Below are 18,190 nucleotides of genomic sequence, written 5' to 3'. Positions count from 1 at the left end.
TATTCTTCTTCCTCAAGAGTCGTCGTTGTAGATAAGGATACGTACCTTGGACGGGGTCAATGCGCAGCAAAAGGATGGGGATGTGGCTGAAGGTCGATCGAAACGGGCGTCACCAGAACCTTAGATAACGACTCCACGCTGGCGGCTGCAAGTCATCCTGTCCTGGGCCGCTCTAGAAGTCGACAACAATGCAGAAAAGAAGGAATTGGAGCCCGAAAAATCCGGAGAAGAAACATCTCGAGACTCGAGTATTTTTGCGATGAAGTGGAATAGCAGTCGCATACCATCCCCGCCATCAGATAATTACGCAAGCGGATGAGTAAAGTCTGGAGAAGTAGCGCGCCAATGAACTGACATCTCAACAGCTTGGCCGTGAGAAATCCAAGCGACTTGGCTTGATGGTGTATCTTGTCTATCTTTCTGTTACTTTTGTCGCTGATATAGGTGCGGCGGGCGTGTTACTCGATGTGATCGAGCAAAAACATGGAGACAAGGTTTGGGCGGCAGAGATAGAGTTTGTGCGACATTTCCCGATGCCTTTGCCGCGGTAGATAAGATGTCGCACTAGACGCGACATCATCTTGTGCATGGAGCGCTGCTCCGAGACTAAGAGGTGCTGGCAGAGAACCTAGCTGTCAAATTGCGAGGATGATATGGATGTCAAGTCTTTTCCTGTCATGCGGAAAGATCAGCATCTCTCCGCCAATAGCTACGCACAAACATCTCCGTGTGAAAAAGCAAGAAGTTTTCCCAAGTCAATGATTTGTCCAGCGAGGTTTGACAGAAGTCAATGCTCTCGCTGGACATCTACTACGTCCCACAACGTTACTACATCTCGAGAAGCGCAATTCATGGTCTCTAGGATGCGTTGAGAGGCATGCTAAAATCATTTACAAAGTTGAAGATGGCATGCAAATTTTGCCAAGTCACAATTTTAAGCCTCACACCCTGGCTTCAATTTTGCTGTCCACGCAAAACACTTTTCGAGTAGATTATCGTGTATCCTGGCATCTCTCACGAGTATCACGTTGATCTTCTGGTTGTGATAACGAACGATTAAATTCTGTTTGCAAAGGACGCCTGCAAAGGGGTTCGTTCCTATTCGAATTTTCTAACATGAGGCAGAATTTGACGCATTGCTAGACAATGTATCACTACTGCGCAAATATCCTTCCTCCTCATATTTTCCATAGCTATTACCTCTGCTGTGGAACGTACGTCGTGGTGGTGAGTGAAGATCAGACCTTCCATAATTCTTTCCGCACCTTTTTTGAGAAAACGCCAGCGAAAGCCACAAACCCCTTGAGCTTAGGTGCATGTCTTTGGATCAGCTGAGCAACCTTCTGAGCTCTGTGCTGACTGTACGAAATAATTAGTACAAATATTACAATGGACAGGATCTTGAGAATGCTTACAGAGTTCCAGGACCGCGAATATCCTTGAGCTAAGCGACGAAAAGGTACTCGAGACGAGGGAAGATGGCGGTGGGGAGAGACTCCATGATCGAGAGATTATATGAACCAGCGATGTCAAGTCGCTCTAGACGAGGAAGAACGCGGCCGAGTCCGACGAGAAGGTCGACATTCCAGCGGTTGTGGGCGATCAAGCGGAGACGCCTGATGTTAGGCAGTGCAGCAAATACTCTGAGCATAGCAGTGACGGAGACCGAGGAGGTGTCAAGGTCGGCGCTATTGCAGGGCCTGAGCTCAAGCTCGTGGAGCGAAGCGTGAGGGATGAGAGCGTCAAAGTCGTCTTCTGTGAGGATGTGATCGGTCATGAAGAACAGGGTCATTTTTTCCAGCTGCTCGAGTTCGTGAAGATGGGCGAAGATGTTGCCAGGACCGGAGAGTCTGAAATCTATAATCTCCAACTTGGGTATGTGCGGCACCATCGGAATCGCAGCTTCAGTCTCAATTGCCAAGCGCACAAAGCCTAGTGTGCCAAAGGGCGATGGGCCATTGTCGGAGAGGGCAAAGCGAACATCCGAAGCCGTGATGAGTTTGTGCGTTTCGAAGACATAGAGGCGAGGATAAGCAGCGATGTGCTTGAGGGCTTGAGCGTCAATCAGGGTCCCAGTACGAGAGACGACGCTAAGCACGCGGAGCTCCTTGCACGCCTCAATGACCCTGATCAGACAACGGGGTGATGCGCCCATGACCTCAGGGTGGATGATCAAAGTGCCCAGATTGGGGCAGCGGCTAGCGAGGTGTGGCAGGAAGTTACCTGTCGAGTAATGACCGAAAGTGTTTGATTCTTCCAGTTTTAGTACCTCCAGGCTGGGGGTCAAGAAGTGGCTGATGCCAATGTGGCAGCCGGCAGGAGTGTGGGGGAGTTGGGTTGAGGATTCTGCTCCTGTGTAGATGATCCTGAGCTCTCTGAGCTTGTTGAACCGAATGTGGTGGAGCGGGGGTAGGATCATCAAGGGAGCAAGGTCGATATGAAGGCGCTGAATGTGCTCAGCGTACACCTGCTGGCGCTTCAGGCTGGTCATCGAAGAAAGTTTTCCGAGGAGACTGTTTGAGGGGTTGACAGGACCCAGTAAAGGCGCACTGCTTGGTCGAACATCTCCTTGTTAGATCGCATCACCGAAACCAACGTCGCTCTGTCGATTTCAACATCGCTCAACACCTTCGCGACCATCTCACGGGGTAAGGCGACGACCCGAGGGCGAGCCGCGCTGTCTGAAGACATGATGGTAGGAGGCGATACATTGGCAGTTACGGCGGCAAGTCCTGAGGAAGAAGGGGTTGCTGCCATATTTTAGCGCGTGTGTCATTTTGGGTGGAATGAATAACGCTCGCGTTGTTTGTTGAAAAAGGCGAGTGATTGACAGATTCCATGGGCTCAACGGTCAGTGCTTCTCGACCGAACTCGAAGAGTCTCTTCTTGACAAGCTTCTTCATATGGTGAAAGAGTAGAACAGCTGCGTTGGGACAGATCAATATGTCGAGCGCGGTGACATTGGCGAAAGGCGAGGGGACATTCAACATCAGGAGAGCCAATTCTCTAGTGATAGAGCTGCTCAGCCTGAGCTGGCGCACAGTTGGGTGGGCAGCGATGGCTTTCAAAGAAGATGGATCGATGAGAGTGACCGATTGTTCCTCGAGGGCAAGCACTTCGATCTTGCGACAAGCGCTAAGGACATCAATCAACAGTTGGGGGGTGCCGTCCATGACAAACGCGTCGATGATCAGTCTCTTTAGGTCGGTACAGAGAGTCAGAGGTAATAGGATGTTGTCCGTGACAACTCTGCCTGCAAACTTTTGCCATCCACTGACCTCGAGAAGACGCAGACGGGGACTGATCATGTGGCCAAGGTGAACGTACAGGGTAGGATAAGTACGGCATTCTCCGGGGTGCGCGCGAAATACACGTAACTGCTGAACAAGGGGAAAGAACGGAAACCGCATGCTCAGTTGGCTACGAGGAATCCCGAACTCGATCGTGATATTGCGCATCATATCTGCGAAGATTTGCTGTTCGTCAAACGGCATCTTCTCGAGGCGAGCAAGGAGGCCGTGGGTAGGAATTTCTAACTGCCAATAGAGTCTCTTAGCTGGTGCAGAAAAGGACTGGCAGTTGGCGCGGATGATCCTCTCTAAGTCCTCTCTGTTGAGAATGGGGTCGCTAAGGATCTGCTCAGCGATCTCTGGAGGAAGGGTTCTTGATGGACGACCTTGTCCAGGTAGGGTTGCGAAGTGGTTCGCCGTCATAGTTGTGCGTAAAGACAGAATGATTCTGTGGCAGGGTGTTGATGTTCCTGATTGTCGTGGAGAGAAAAAATTCTGTCAAAGAGACTGGACGATCAATTCAATTCGACATTGTCGGGTCTGTAAAACTCGCAGCGCCCGGTTGTCAACCCAACCACTTTGTTCGACATCGACTATTTTCTTGCACCCTCGGCGAACAAAAGACTTCCACAGCAGCTTGCCTTGATATCAACTGGCGGTCAACGAAAGTTCTCGATTATCAATCCCTTTCAACCCGTGTGGTCCAGACAGACTGAGACTCACTCCCCAAGGTCCGAAACCCAATAGGACGGTTGCTAGGATGTAGCATGTTCATCCAATGCATTTTAACCAGAGACAGAAAGTGCCTGCATTGGTTTAAAAGAGTGACAAGCTTGGCCAGCGGAGTCGACGAATACCAAGCTCAATGAACATCCTTGTCTCTTTCAACTAGGTTGACAGAGGCATGCTTTTGAGACACAATGGGTATCATTTCTTTCAGTTCTTCATCATGATCGTCTATAATCAGATATCTCGACTCTATTGCGAGCCACATTTCTTTGTCCTCAACTTTTCTTTCATTCAACACTTCGATTTGAGCATTGCTTCTCATGAGAGAAGAAGACAAGTGGAAAGGGAAGGATTTTGAGAGCAGATAACGAGGATATCCGCTCGTGATAGTAACAGCTTTTCTCACAACTTAACATTAATAAACAACGCCCACCGGCGAACACTCACACTGTCTACACTTCCTCTCCAGCCTTGACCATCTCGTACGCCTTGACAATCTCTGGAAGCCCCTGTACCCTCTCCAGCCACGACTTGACTTTGGGGTATTCATCCAGACTCAAACCAGCATATCCACACTGACGGATCCAAGGCTCAAAGTGCAAGTCCACGACGCTGTGATTCTCGCCCGCAATGACCCAACCACCCTCATGAGACTTCAATTGATTCTCCAGGACCACAAAACACCTGTAAGCCTGAGCTTCATACCGCTTGTACGCATCATCATTCTTGACTGCATTGTAATGGCGGAACCAATTACATTGTCCAATCATCGGCCCCATGGTGCTGATCAAGAAGCTAGTCCATTGATCAATTTCCACTCTGCCGGCCTCGTTGGAAGCACCAAGTTTGTTATCGGTGTCATAGTTGCGAAGAAGGTAGTTGATACAAGCCATGCTTTCCCAGCTGGTAATGTTGGTGTTTGGGTCGTGGAGAGCGGGGACACGGCCATTGGGGTTGATGGCGAGGAACTCAGAGCCCTTGACGCCGTGGGAGTCGGATGCGAAGGTCCAGACTTTGACTTTGTAAGGGAGGTCAAGTGCTTCAAGGACCGCGGCGACTTTGTAAGGATTTGGTCCTGTTGCATGGGCGTGGAGGATTAGGGGCAGAGAAGGTACTGGATAGACCAGACCAGATCCGACCTCGGATCTGGTCTGGTAGATCCTACTGGACCAGATCGCTTGGCAGATCTGGTAGATCCAGACCAGTACTAGATCGATCTAGTAGGAACTGGTCACTAGCATAGGGGTCAAGTATTGGTAGGAGAAGTGTAACATTCTTAGTCTTCGATCTCCATATCAATGGGGTACATGGCTACGTTCTCAAAGGTCCCTTCGAGGCTGGTTACAATGCCGGTTTTGAGCCAACTTTTGACACATTGAGCCTCTCCAATTGCTCGTGCAGACAGTCGTCCTCGGTGAGGTGTCGTCATCAAGCTAGCGCTTGAGAAGATGCGCTCTAGCTCATCTGACATTGCTAGTATAGTAAAGAGGTCTCGAGCCATACGTGATAGACGAGGGTAGGCCTGCTTTTGACGCTGTGTTGACCAGAATTCAAGAGGTCTATACTCATTTGGTTGTCGCCCTTCCTCGCACTACTTCTAGTATTCATTAGTAGATGCGTCGTTCTCAACATCGGAGAAGTCGCTTAAAAGGTCATCATCCATCTAGCGTGCGTTGTCTTTAACTGTTAGGGACTCTGTGTCCTTAGTAGTAACTAGAAGGTTAGCGTATTTAAGCCATAACTTCTTAACTTTAACGCGAGCTTAGCTAATCTAACTAGGACGACCTCGCTATGCCTTCTTAAGCCATTTCTACTTAAGACTAGGATAGAGCATAACTGCTGCGACATATATAGGTGACTAATTAGTCTTTAAGTAGTATTCATCTAACTTCTGCCATGCAAGGTTAATGCTAACATAAAGCATACGGTACTCTAGCGTGTTTTTAAATGGATCTTTAGCTAGAGCTTCGCGAGTAGGAGGAGGGGGAGGAGGCATTAATTAAGACTAGCTTTAAGACTGTTTCGGCCTTCTACGTTTAGCACGAACAGGTAGTAGTAGTGGTTCATAGAGATCCTATAAATTAAAGACAGTAGATGTCTAAGAGTTAACTATAGTATAATCCTAACTTAGCCGAACAATTAAGTACTCTTGCTTTATAACCTTAAGATAAGTAAGTAACTTCTCTATAGCAGGGATTACCTGCCAAATTGCGCTATAACTAGCACCTCTACCCTTACCCTTAAGACGCTAAGTTACCTAGTAGAGAGGCTAGAGAAGTCCGTTATATATAACGTTAATAGACTAGTTATCTTAAGTAATAAAGTCGTTAAGGAAGGCTAGCTTCTTACGGCGCTTCTCTAGAGGTAGTTTCCTACTATGATCGGTAATCTTGTTCTAGTAATCTTGCTACTCTACGTGCGCCTTATAATAGAAGTCCTTAACTGCTAGCCTAAGTTTAATAAAAACATTAATAGCGTCCTACATTAAGTTCTATCGAGTGTTATTAGGCATATAAAGCTCGCTAATCTTACTAATTAGAGGATGGTCTTATTGTAACTGCTTAAAAGCCTCGTTTCGTTAAGGCGAGGACCGTATCTAGATAATAGTGTTTCTTATCTTCCCTAGAGGGCCCTTCTTACGCTAAATAGAGAGGTTATAGTCCTTAAGATCGATTGCTATAAGCTCGTTCTCGAAAGCTTCCTTATCTACACCCTATAGTATAGCTCGAGCTATAAGGTTAATCTTATAGCTAGAGTAGCGAAGGCGTCGGTGTATAGGGTTAAACCCGTATTTAAGGCTAAGAGCTTTAATATAGGTGTCGTTATTCGTTGCGTTGTTAGTCATAAAGTAGCTAATACTTTCACTAATGTTAAAGTGCTTAATAATTGCCGCAATCTAGTTAGCAATATTAACGCTAGAGTGCTAGCTAAGTTGTTATAGAAGTGCTAGCAAGAAAGTCTTAAGATTGCTGAACTTATTAGCGAAGTGACAATTAATACCTAATAACGTACGTAGATTACGTAAAGTCTATAAATCAAAGGATAGATGAATCTTGCTTATAGCGGCATGTAGCTTCTTAGTAACAATGCCTATGTAGCTATTATATACCTACGAGATCTAGCTAGCAATTGTCTTATATGTTGCAAGATAACCTCGCTAGCTAACTAATAGATTAAGCGAAAGCAAAAGGTCCTATAGATAGGGCGATTTAAAGAGCTAAAATGTATAGTTATTATAACAAATTAAAGCTACAACTCGAGCCTTCTAAGCAGCTAGGTAGAAGACTATCCTATAGCGCTCTATATCTTGTCTATAACTTAAGCTCTTAGTTAACGAAGCAGCAAAGCTGCTAGATAGGCGACTACGCTTAGCCTAGCCTTCACTATGTATAGTAATGTTATAGGTTAATAAATGCTTAATGCTAGGTGCAGTGCTATAGCCTACGCTAAAAGCATAACGAGTAATACGTTTATTATAGCAAGAGCGACAGACCTAGTAGTAAGCCTTAGGAACTACGCCCTAGACCTACATTCGCTAGCTATAGTTAAAGATCTAGCTTTTGCTTGCACCCTTACCATTTAAGCAACCCTCGAGCTATATCTTAGAACCATCTCTTTCTCTCTAGTAGAGACGTATAAAGTCGACGTCTTTGTAGTAATCGAGGTTTCTAATAGTGTAAGAGGTATTAGTATACGTAGTAGTACTTCGGAAGTCGTTAGGTCGTTAGAATTTAGTAGGGATATTAAGCTTAGAGGAGGGCGCAAGGGTTGTTAATAGAGCTAAGTATTAGCTTTAAGACTCGAGTAGATTAAAGGAAGAGAGTATCTAAGAGCTCTGTAAGGTCTCTGCTAGAGTTTAAGAAGGATATATCGCCATGTAGTAGCTATAATATGGCTTATTTAGACGCGTTATTAAGAAGGCCTCGACCGAGGTCTCCCGAGGTTTAGCTAAGCTAATTAGAGCTCTACTAGAGTACTGCTAGACAGTCTGCCAGATCTACTAGATCGATCTAGTAGATCTAGTACACTGAACTAGTCTACTAGATCGCTACTTAGGATCTAGTCTAGCTAGCGATCTAGCAGATCGATCTAGTAGACTAGTTTAGCGATCTATCTAGTACTAACTCTAATTAGGGGTTTTATGGTGTTATTCGACATAGCTCGTAATCGTCTTATTAAAGGGAGGGAAGTTGATCGATTGTGAAGAATGTCGAGGTCAAAGTAGGGCAATAGTTAGTACTCTTATATGTTCCCGTCTCTCGTATCTCGTGTCTCGTACTAACAAGCGAAATCATTCTAATTTGTAAGATAATCTAGCAAAAACTCCACATTGCTGCTTCAGTGACGTTCATTCCGAAGTTCTGGTCTCCAAAGTTCAAGGAATTAATTTATGACAGCGCAAAGTGAACGTGTTCCCGGAAGAAGAGTTACCACAATGGTCCAATCGCAAGAAATGGAGATCGATTCGACGTGTATAACCTTTGGGGTAGGCCGTTGGGGTCACGAAGTATTGCGCCACCTCTACCCCAAAACCTTCTGTTGACGACCACTACCCCAACGACTACACTCGAATGATTGGATATGTATACAGCAGGTGTGCTCTGTCATTTTTGGCTCGTCAAAACGATCAACCCAAGATAACACTCGAAATGTCTTCTCAACTCTTCGAACCAATCACCATCGGTCGATGTCAACTTCAACACCGAGTCGTCATGGCTCCTATGACACGCTTCCGCACCGACTCGGATCATGTACCCCTACTGATTGCCAAAGAATATTATAGTCAACGTTGTCATACTCCCGGTACTCTCCTCATCAGCGAAGGCACCGCAGTCTCTGAAACGCTTGTCGGTCTACCAAGATGGGCAGGCTGTTGGAGCGAACCGCAGCTGGACGCATGGGAACAGATTACCCAAAAAGTTCACTCGAAAGGCTGCTTCATCTTCCTACAGCTTTGCTGTGCCGGTAGGACAGCCGACAAAGGATACCCCAAGCTCTCTTCGGGAGACATACCCCTTGATGCTCATGCAAGTGCTATCGAGATTGAAGACGATGAGACACCGCCAAAGCCAATGACAGAGGAGGAGATCCAGCAGGCAATTAGGGATCATTCTGAGGCTGCACGTAAAGCCATCGATGTCGGGTTCGACGGTGTAGAGCTTCACGCAGCCAATGGTTACCTCATCGACCAGTTTATACAAGAATCTTGCAACAATCGCAAAGACCGCTGGGGTGGCTCGGTGGAAAATCGCTCACGCTTTGCTCTGGAAGTCGCAGCCGCTGTTGTGAAAGCTGTTGGTGGCAATCGAGTTGGCTTTCGCATCAGCCCATGGAGCACCTATCACTCCATTACGCCCGTCAACCCAGAAGCTCAATTCTCGCACTTGGTTACCAGGTTGCAGAAATTCGACCTGGCCTACCTTCACGTCATTACCTCAAAGGTGGACAACTGGTATGACGTGGACCGTGAGAAGCCTTTGGATCTCGTCTTCAACAGCTGGACAAAGGATACCCCTGTCATCATCACTGGTGGGTTCAATGCGGAATCGGCGAGAGCTGCGATTGAGGAGGAGTACAAAGATTTCAGGGTGGCTGTTGGCTTTGGACGATCGTTTGCTTCGACTCCGGATTTGGTGGAATGCTTCAAGAAGGGTATCGAGCCAAATGCCTTTGATGGCACTTTAGCTTACACTCCTGAGACGCCGAGAGGGTACATTGATTATCCGTTCTTGACAAGCTAGATAGGAATAGTAGGTTGCCGCAGGAGAACACTTTCGTCATCAATCACTTGCACGTTCTACCGACGAGCGTGGAAGTCAACTGGAACAAGCCTCGTCTTTGGAATCTCTGATCCCGAAAGACTTGTTTCAACTATCATGAGGAGACTTTTTAGAACTTCTGGCGAACTACCTTTTTGAAATCTTGCATTCCTCTTCTTTTTTAGCATAAGAAACTGCTCTCTTGCTCCGTGTAGAGGGCGCAATTTTGATTAGTAAGCAGGCACGAGCAGGGGCATCGCCGAAATCTCTCGATCTCGAAGCGAAGCGCTGCTCTGAGCTTCTGACTACCGCAGCGAGCTTTTGCCATGTCCAGTCTCTCTACATCACATCAGTATTATCCCATCCACCACCATGCTTTACTCTTGAGGATTGTAGAGATCTTCCGCTTGAAACATGAAAATATTGCAGTCGTGATGGCTCGACAACCTAGCTCGTAACCCGAGATGACGAGTGGCAGAATCTAGTCGTTCTAATCAAAAGCCTCCCTACCCTTTACAAGGTTACATGGGGATGTGCTAAACCTATGCCTCTGTATCTTAAGATATATCAACGATACCTTGCATCAATGTCAGGTCTATCTAACGAATCTTGTTTTCCGCAGTCTGGTTCCATCATCGAACGCTCCGATTCGCTTCAATCCACAAGAGTTGGAATTAGCAACATCTCCCTACATATATGGTGTAGTAATGCACTGCGATCACATGGACTCGCCTAGTTAGGTAAATCACAGCAAGCAAGCTATAATCGACATGGTCGCATGAGCAGCACTAAACCTTTAACACGTTAGTTTACATTTCGCGGTAGGCTACGGGGGTCTACCTCTCGATACCCCTCTTCTAAACGTTTCCGCAAAGGCTAGAATAGGTGCTCTACAAACTCTAGAGCTCGTGGAACGTGATTTGGGGCAATCACTAAGATTCTGGGCAACAAAGACAGACTTCAAAGTGCTGCGAAGCTTGAAAGCACATTCCTATCTGCGGACCTCCGATTTCCGCTGGCTGGCAGAGAACTGTCAATTTACGTCTCTGCAAACTCTAGTGATTCGCCTTGCAGCGGACGACGATGGAGAGGAGTCTATCATCGAGATGGAAGACGCGGTAACAGACCTTTTGTCATCCTTACCTCCACTTCGATATGTGAAGCTGACGGGCCAATACACCCAACGCGTTGTCGACACTGTACTGGATTGTTGCGGTCGGAATCTACGACAGCTTCTTCTGGGCTCGCCCTGTGACCTCACTCTTGGTGTCTTCGCCTCTATATCACTTTCCCACACGATACGTGATAAGTGTCCACTCATAGAGGAGCTTGCTCTGCCTATGATGCGATCCAAGGGTAGTGCGGGCGAGGTCGCTATATACCGAAGCTTAGGCAAGATCACCTCAGTCCGCAAGCTACGTCTCTTCATATACTGCTCTCAGCCTTTTCTCTGGGGGGAAGATCAGCCCATGAGTCTTGATTATCGTTTAGAAAACGGCGAGGAGGATTTGGCAGATCAAGTGTATCATGCCGCGATGGATCTAGCGATCGACGACACGCTTGCCGCTTCCATTCTTGAAGCTATAGTCACCGGTAGAGGATCGACACCTTCAAGCTTGGATTCTTTGGACATACGTGTTCATGCTCTTAAAGGCCTTGGCTCATTTGGGTCTGCGTCTGACATTATCCAGATGCTCCAGTACATCGGACGCTCATGGACTTGTACACGCAAGTTTGGCGGCAATTTCATCCATCAGTATCATGTCGCGGAACATGACCCAATGGACAAGTTTCGGAGGGGAAATATGGATATCTTGGACGAAGAAATAGAGATGCTGATCAAAGAGCCCATGTTCCGTGTCTGGCCAGAAGGCAGTAGAGAGGGCTGGGAGAAGGTCTGGCACAGCTTCCCCTTGGGAACGCTTGTTTCCGCATAGACCTCATGAATGTAGCTGGCAAGATCCGCAGTCTCCCAGGATCGATTGGAATTCCGTAATGTAGTGCTACAGAGTTTGCCTGGACTTGTGAGCAAATGAATCCACGTTATAGTGCAGGAGTGTTGAAGAAATTCGTCTGAACCATTTTCTACGACATTTGCAAGAGAAATCAACGGTCGCGGGCTGTTATTGTTCCTGGCCGATCTGCGGCATGAAAGAGTGAGAGATAAATGCTTCCCCCGCAGGAATGATGCGGATAATTGCTACCATGAATGTTACCCGCCTCTGCACTTAGCCGAGTTTTTCACGCTGTCACTAGGTCTCCAAGATGCACATTAGGTATTAGTCGTCTCGCTGTTATACGGGTCTAGAAATAGCGGTATGGAAGATAAGAGAGAATAAGGCTAAGCGTATTGACAATGCGGTTCACCCCTCATAGGCTATCAATATTTTTGATGTTGAATGGTTGTTCTTCAAGAAGCCACAACAAACATTCCAAGAGCACAGTCGTTACGGTCCTGGAACCAATTGATGTAGACGTCGTCTGGTGTGGTCATGACGTAGCTCACCCGACCGGGCTGACACTTGCCCGAATCGACTTTGAAAGCTTTATCGCCAGCAGGAACGAAGCTAGTGACGGTATTGCTGCTTTCGGCAGTGACAGTAATCTTGCCACCCGGGGAAGCACTCAAGTCATAAGAGGAAGTCTTTAAATCCTGCTTATTGGGCAGGCTGAAGTAGGTCGTGCAAGTCTTGCCGGCATAGGAAACGGGAATGTCAAATTCGACGCAAGTGCTGTCAGACTTACTGACCTGGCCAAAGTAGCCGGCATTGCCATTGATTTCGAGACGGTGGGGAAACTCATAAGAATTGTTGATGAGTTGAAGGGGGCATTTCCCGCCGGAAGTATTGGCAGCAGGTTCAACGAAACTCGTCCTGCTAGTCACCATGGTAGTGGCAGTGCGCGCACCGGAGGGAGCAGAAGAAGGGGTGTCCATAGCTTGAAGCATCGTGCTGGTGATAGTAACAGTCACAGTGACTTGAGCTGGGCAGTTGGCGGTTACAATGGTGTGTGCAGGGACAGCACTGCCTTCAGCAGCTGAGGCGGCTGGGGGAGAAACGCCAGATAAAGTGCCAGACGAGTCTACAGCAGCAGCACTCTGAGCATGCTGGGAAGTATGGGCAATGGGTGTCGGCAGAGTGGTCTGAACCCAAACCTCCTTAGAAATAGTACTGGTGCAAGGAACAGTCAAGGTGGTAGGGGCTGTCACAGTAATAGTCATGGTCTCATCGATGGTGAGGGTAGTGGATCCAGTACAGTAAGTGACAAGGTTGGTAACGATAGTGTAGATAGACCAGATTCGGACAGAGGTGGTCACAGGTTTGCCGCAACCGGAAGTGCAAGTGGCTGTGACAGTAGAGGTGTTTGTAAAGGCCTTGGTGGTTTCACTCTCGGAAGCAATAACGGGATTCTTGCTGGTGGTCGCGTAGATGAGATCGGTAGAGAGCTTGGTCGAGAGGGATACCGAGGAGGTCTGAGTTGAAGTGGAAGCCAATGGAGTCTGGGCAGAGGTGAGAGTGGAGGTGACGAGGACGCTATCAAAGGTGCTTCCCGATCCGCCCGCTAGAATGCTGCTCGAAGTCGAGCTGGACGATGATTGAGAGCTTGAAAAGAGTGTAGATGTTGCACTAGAAGTCGAGGACGAGGATTGCAAGACACTAGATGGCGATGATGGCATCTGGGAACTTCTCGAAAGAGTGATAGAGCCAGTCGCTTGCGTCAAAGCCGCCTGGAATTGAACGCAGAGCCTTCGATAAACTTCCACTGAAGCTAAAAAACAAGTCAGTATGTGCATATAGTAATGCAAGACCCCAACTGACTTGAGGCGTCCTCCACAGAGCATCCAGAATTGAGCTCGGGGGTGGCAGCAACGATGAGACTGTCGAGATTGCGACACATGCATCCAAAGTCGTACGGAAGACAAGTGGTGGCAGACTTGGTGGCGTCACTGAATGCTCCAGCTCCACAGTTCGGAAGACTGCCAGGATTCGGCAAAGCAGAAGGTATGGTCGTCGGTCGTGGCGCGTTAGGTGAATCGCGGCACGCAATATCGTAATAAGCATCTGGTGTAACTAGATTGAGTTGTTAGACCGATAGTTTTCCCTTCTTTAGAAATACTCACTTGCTACACTGTCTGCAGGACAAAGGGCGTCCAGAATTGGCACTGCAGCATTCAAGATTTGGTCGATGTTCTGACACTGACATGTAGCGTTGGCTGTGTAACCGCCTGCGCCGCAGAATGCAATTATACCACTCAACAATCCTGGATCGGCGCAGGGTGGCTTTGTTGCTTGTGAAGCAACCAACGTAACCGTCAGAGCAAACGAAAGTATGTTGAGAATCATGATAACAAAGAGGTAACAAATCAGCGAATTCCTTGCGATGTCGGAATTTGATCGAGCTGTTCGAGAGAAGGGATCTCGCTGTTTATGTCTCGAGAAGATCCACCATCTCTCGGATGAATCTAGATTCGCAGCTGAACATGGCGGAGTCTATAGGCTCCATGGTGCAAAAGCTACCACAGGTACTTCGCATGGAAACTTTGATCCCACCCATGAACCAACTACTAGGTATAGCATAGTCTGGACTACTTGAACCTTGTCTCAGTGTGCGGAATGGATGTCTGACAGGTCATGGTGCTTGGCTAGGATGGCAATACGGAGATAGTTCGTGGTCCTGCTATCGGTGCTCGTGTGAAACCTTGAGAAGCTGCTCTCCGTAGATTCCTGCAATCACTTGCCAAGGTGGGTTAGGATCCCTTCAGCTGCATAAAAGTACAACCGATTGATCGAGATCCTTGACGGCGCGTTGAATGCGCCGTGGCTGGACTCCAGATAGCACCACAGCTTGGAAGGTTGGTCTAAGTACCAGAAGAACCAGGATTCATACCCCCAGATTGAGAGGCTCAAGCAAGCGGCGAGGCCGAGAAGCTAGTTTGTTCCTGTAAACCTTGTTCTGAGTTGTCGAACACATGCTCAGGTACGTACCCTACAACCATGTGTTTCCCTAAAGGGGAAGTCTCCCGCGTCCGGGCTTGGCAGGTACAGCTGAGCGGCTCGTCTCACTGTTGAAGCGCGCCCTCTTGCCCCGCAAATCCTCTAGTCTTTTGAGGCCGGACGTTCGAGCTTTCAGATTCCTGCCGCCCGTGCCAAACCAGGATGATGGATGTGACCTCACATCGCTGACTCGTGGGCGCTTGTTTGACCTGATTAAGAGTGTACTGTAATTGTTAGCTCCACCAATCCAATACAGCTCAAGCACAAAGCCGTTTACCGAGAAAGACGTGCAAAACCAATGGATGAAATCATCCTTTCTGCAAGACAATGCGACCCTGTCTGCTAATTAATTGTGATATGACAGACATCCAAGCTGAGTTGAGACAGATGGGCGGATGGAGAACATAGCAAGTCTTTCTCCTCGATTCCAGGTATCCAACGAAGTCAGTCTCTATCTATCAGTGGCGAAGCGTTCTCGAGCATGTCTACCCACCCCCTGATGGAAAAAGACTTTCGGCACTCTAGAACCAGAACACTACGCCATGAAAATTATATCTATAAATTACCGTCCCATTGTCTTACTCTCCGTTTCTTCTTAAATTACAATAGGTGGTAAGGATGTCTAGCACGGTGGGTAAGAGGACAAAGATACTATTATAAAACCGTCATGCCTAATACGCTATGCATGACGAAATGAACTTATTAGCATTTAGGAAGCCTTTTGCCTTACCGTAGATCTCTAATAAGAGTAGCTATAGAAGAGAATATCTTTGGAATGCGTCAAAATGCGTCGTTACTATCTTAATACGTTTGGTAAGCAGGAAGAACGAAACAAGCGCTCCTACTCCGAAGAAAGGTCCTAGTGTCTCCTTCTAATAGACCTCGTGCGGTTACTCTTTCTGTTCCTGGAAGGGCTCGACAATCGCGCCTCAAAAAGATAGACCCTCGACACCCTTACTATAGAGCAATTCGAGGCGATCCTTAATAACGTAGTCGCTCTTGCCGCGACAGATCCTTAATTCAAACGAAAGGTCTTCTATACTGTCTTGCAAACAGTCCGGATCCATGATATCGCGTTTTCCATTCTTCGCTCTAAGCTTAAACATCTCGGCACATTTAGAGTTAAGAAGCTGGCCAATCCTAGATTCAGATACAATCGGCCCTATAGTCTAACTTATCGTGATCTTTTAGGCGTTCGATTCGTGTTCCATGGCTTTTAGCCGCGACTTAGCGAGCGGTGGCAAACGCGACTATCTTCGATCGGGATGCGTAACTAGGCTGGCGTCGGTAGATAGTCTTAAGTTGGCTGCTCCTTTCGTTAAAGGCTTTCTTTCGACGTCTGGTGCTCTACGCCGAGATCCTTGATCAGCTGTAGCGACTACCCGTGCGAATTCGACCTGAGCAACTTGGACCAGCAGCCATACACGTTTGCGCACTGGTTTAATCACTTTCCTCTTCCATTTCAGCATAAGAAACTTGGATATTGAACCTTTCTGACGTCTTTTTCGCATCCAACTGTTACACGGACCCAGTATTTCATGTATGGCGACTTCCAAGACATCCCTTTAAGGATGGAGTTATCATGGTATCCATGTTTCGACAAATTCCAATGTGCAAAACTCTGGGTTCCTATAGACCACAATTCAGGTTTGGCGCCGTCAAGTTATGATGGTCCTGCAGTCGAGATGGCATTGATAATGGTGAGCTTCTCCTGAGAAATGGAACTCTTCTGATGGACTAACCTGCTGTAGCTGCCTGGCATAGGTCATGTACAGAACAACAATTACTCGGAATCTCCATTGATCCTGAATCCGGGTGGCTGGGGCGGTAGCGGCGTGGACATGGTACGACAAATTGGACAAGCTATGAGGAGAGTCGTTGGCGAAGACCGAGACATTGTGTCGTATGACCCACGAGGCGTAGGCTTTACTAAATCGACGGCTGATTGTTATACCTACTCGTCCATCAAAGATCCGATCGATCAATTCGACGTGATCCGCGGTCAATTCAACAGAGGTCAGTATGCCGTGGTCCAGGAAAGTTTTGGTCTAGTGAACGCAAGCGAAGGCGCTTTGAGGCAACAGGATTATGCCAATCGTGCCGTGTCGCAGCTCTGCAAACGAAAGGACGATCTCGAAGGTGAAGATAGTATTCTGCGGTACCTCGACTCACAAACTACTGCAAGGGACTTGCTGTGGCTTGCCGACGCTTGGGTTACATGGTGCGGCAAGCACTGCGCAGCCGCGAAAGCTGCCCCAGCTGTGGCAAAGACATCGACGAGACCAGGCCTCTCTTATCTCGGGTTCTCTTATGGTATACTTGCGGTCGCGATGTTGGGTTCGGACTGAAGTTAACACTTCCTTAGGTACTGTACTGGGAGCTACGTTTGCCACCATGTTTCCCGACCGGGTTGAGAGAATTGCTCTAGACGGTGTTCTTTATGTCCAGACAATCGCCGAGCCTTTTTCTGTCAACATGCTGGAGGACACCGACAAAGTATACGGGATGTTTTTCCGATACTGCATCAGAGCGGGGCCATCTCAGTGTGCATTCGCGAGGGAGGGTGATGATGTAGACAAGCTCCGTTCACGAACCGAAGGCGTCTTGCGAAGCTTGCGCGAGCACCCGTTGGTTGGCGTACATCCAGCGACGAACACGCCCTCTATCATAACTTGGGACACGGTGCAAGCAGCAACGTTCGGTATGCTCTACAGTCCCGAACTTCTTTTTCCACTGCTTGCGGTGATCTACGATCTTCTCTACCGGAAGGAGTTTGAGGTACTACATGCGAGTATGCCACAACTTCACTCACGGTCAGACCCGCAAACATACTGTTCAACAAGGCTGCCAACTTCCTTTGATTCTGGTGATGCACAGACTGCCATCCGCTGTGCAGACCAAAGAAACTACGACCGAACCATTCGAAAATTGGAGCAACGTTTCGACGAAATGGCAATCGTCTCCTCCTTTGCGGACGTCATGATCAATGTAGATTTGCCCTGTAACGGGTGGAAGATCAGCTCTGCAATCCAACCCAAACCTTTGTTTGACAGCGAGATGGCGATCAATGCATCTTTCCCGCTATTGTTCATCAGTAACAGCTTCGATCCCATCACGCCTTTGCGTAACGGTGTCAATATGGCAAGAAAGTTTACCGATGCAGGACTCGTTGAGCAAGAGGGCGAAGGTCATTGAAGCATCGCTGAGATGAGTTACTGCACGGTCTCGAAGATCCGCGCGTACTTCGAGAATGGCGTGGTACCACCAGCACCAATCTTGAGCAGCAGCGAGCAAAGTCAACGTAGTGGAAAATGGGATAGGTGTCAGATTGATGAGTGGCCCTGGCATCCAATCAGAGAGCACGAGAGATCCCAGTATGTTGCTCTTGGAAACCAGGCAGGAAGCGCAAGCTACATCG

General features: G+C 47.8%; 6 protein-coding genes across 6 annotated transcripts; 3 read left to right on the top strand and 3 right to left on the bottom strand.

The window, feature by feature from the left end:
* Positions 1–1,444: 1,444 nt before the first annotated feature.
* Positions 1,445–3,713, bottom strand: M438DRAFT_383635 (uncharacterized protein; the record flags this gene model as incomplete). Its single annotated transcript, XM_029908948.1, has 3 exons — positions 1,445–2,467; positions 2,551–2,750; positions 2,867–3,713. The coding sequence occupies 3 exons, from the start codon at positions 3,711–3,713 to the stop codon at positions 1,445–1,447; spliced, it is 2,070 nt and encodes a 689-aa protein (XP_029757584.1).
* A 758-nt stretch (positions 3,714–4,471) lies between these two features.
* Positions 4,472–5,490, bottom strand: M438DRAFT_338169 (glutathione S-transferase; the record flags this gene model as incomplete). Its single annotated transcript, XM_029904093.1, has 2 exons — positions 4,472–5,236; positions 5,335–5,490. 2 exons carry the CDS (start codon positions 5,488–5,490, stop codon positions 4,472–4,474), a joined length of 921 nt encoding a protein of 306 aa, XP_029757583.1.
* A 3,178-nt stretch (positions 5,491–8,668) lies between these two features.
* On the top strand, positions 8,669–9,760 carry M438DRAFT_279984 (FMN-linked oxidoreductase; the record flags this gene model as incomplete). The annotated part of the gene is made up of 1 exon (XM_029901131.1): positions 8,669–9,760. One exon carries the CDS (start codon positions 8,669–8,671, stop codon positions 9,758–9,760), a length of 1,092 nt encoding a protein of 363 aa, XP_029757582.1.
* Positions 9,761–10,644: 884 nt separating this feature from the next.
* On the top strand, positions 10,645–11,715 carry M438DRAFT_279794 (uncharacterized protein; the record flags this gene model as incomplete). The annotated part of the gene is made up of 1 exon (XM_029901113.1): positions 10,645–11,715. A coding segment is annotated over one exon (1,071 nt), but the record flags the coding sequence as incomplete, so codon positions are not given.
* A 473-nt stretch (positions 11,716–12,188) lies between these two features.
* M438DRAFT_338166 (uncharacterized protein) lies at positions 12,189–14,121 on the bottom strand (the record flags this gene model as incomplete). Its single annotated transcript, XM_029904092.1, has 3 exons — positions 12,189–13,546; positions 13,597–13,848; positions 13,899–14,121. The coding sequence occupies 3 exons, from the start codon at positions 14,119–14,121 to the stop codon at positions 12,189–12,191; spliced, it is 1,833 nt and encodes a 610-aa protein (XP_029757580.1).
* Positions 14,122–16,310: 2,189 nt separating this feature from the next.
* Positions 16,311–17,967, top strand: M438DRAFT_358102 (uncharacterized protein; the record flags this gene model as incomplete). The annotated part of the gene is made up of 3 exons (XM_029907241.1): positions 16,311–16,472; positions 16,524–17,085; positions 17,138–17,967. The coding sequence occupies 3 exons, from the start codon at positions 16,311–16,313 to the stop codon at positions 17,965–17,967; spliced, it is 1,554 nt and encodes a 517-aa protein (XP_029757579.1).
* Positions 17,968–18,190: the final 223 nt, after the last annotated feature.

The sequence above is a fragment of the Aureobasidium pullulans genome (assembly GCF_000721785.1).
Source record: "Aureobasidium pullulans EXF-150 unplaced genomic scaffold scaffold_19, whole genome shotgun sequence".
NCBI lineage: Eukaryota > Fungi > Ascomycota > Dothideomycetes > Dothideales > Saccotheciaceae > Aureobasidium > Aureobasidium pullulans.
The sequence above is the reverse complement of the archived record's forward strand: the minus strand, read 5'-3'. Positions and strand labels throughout refer to the sequence as shown.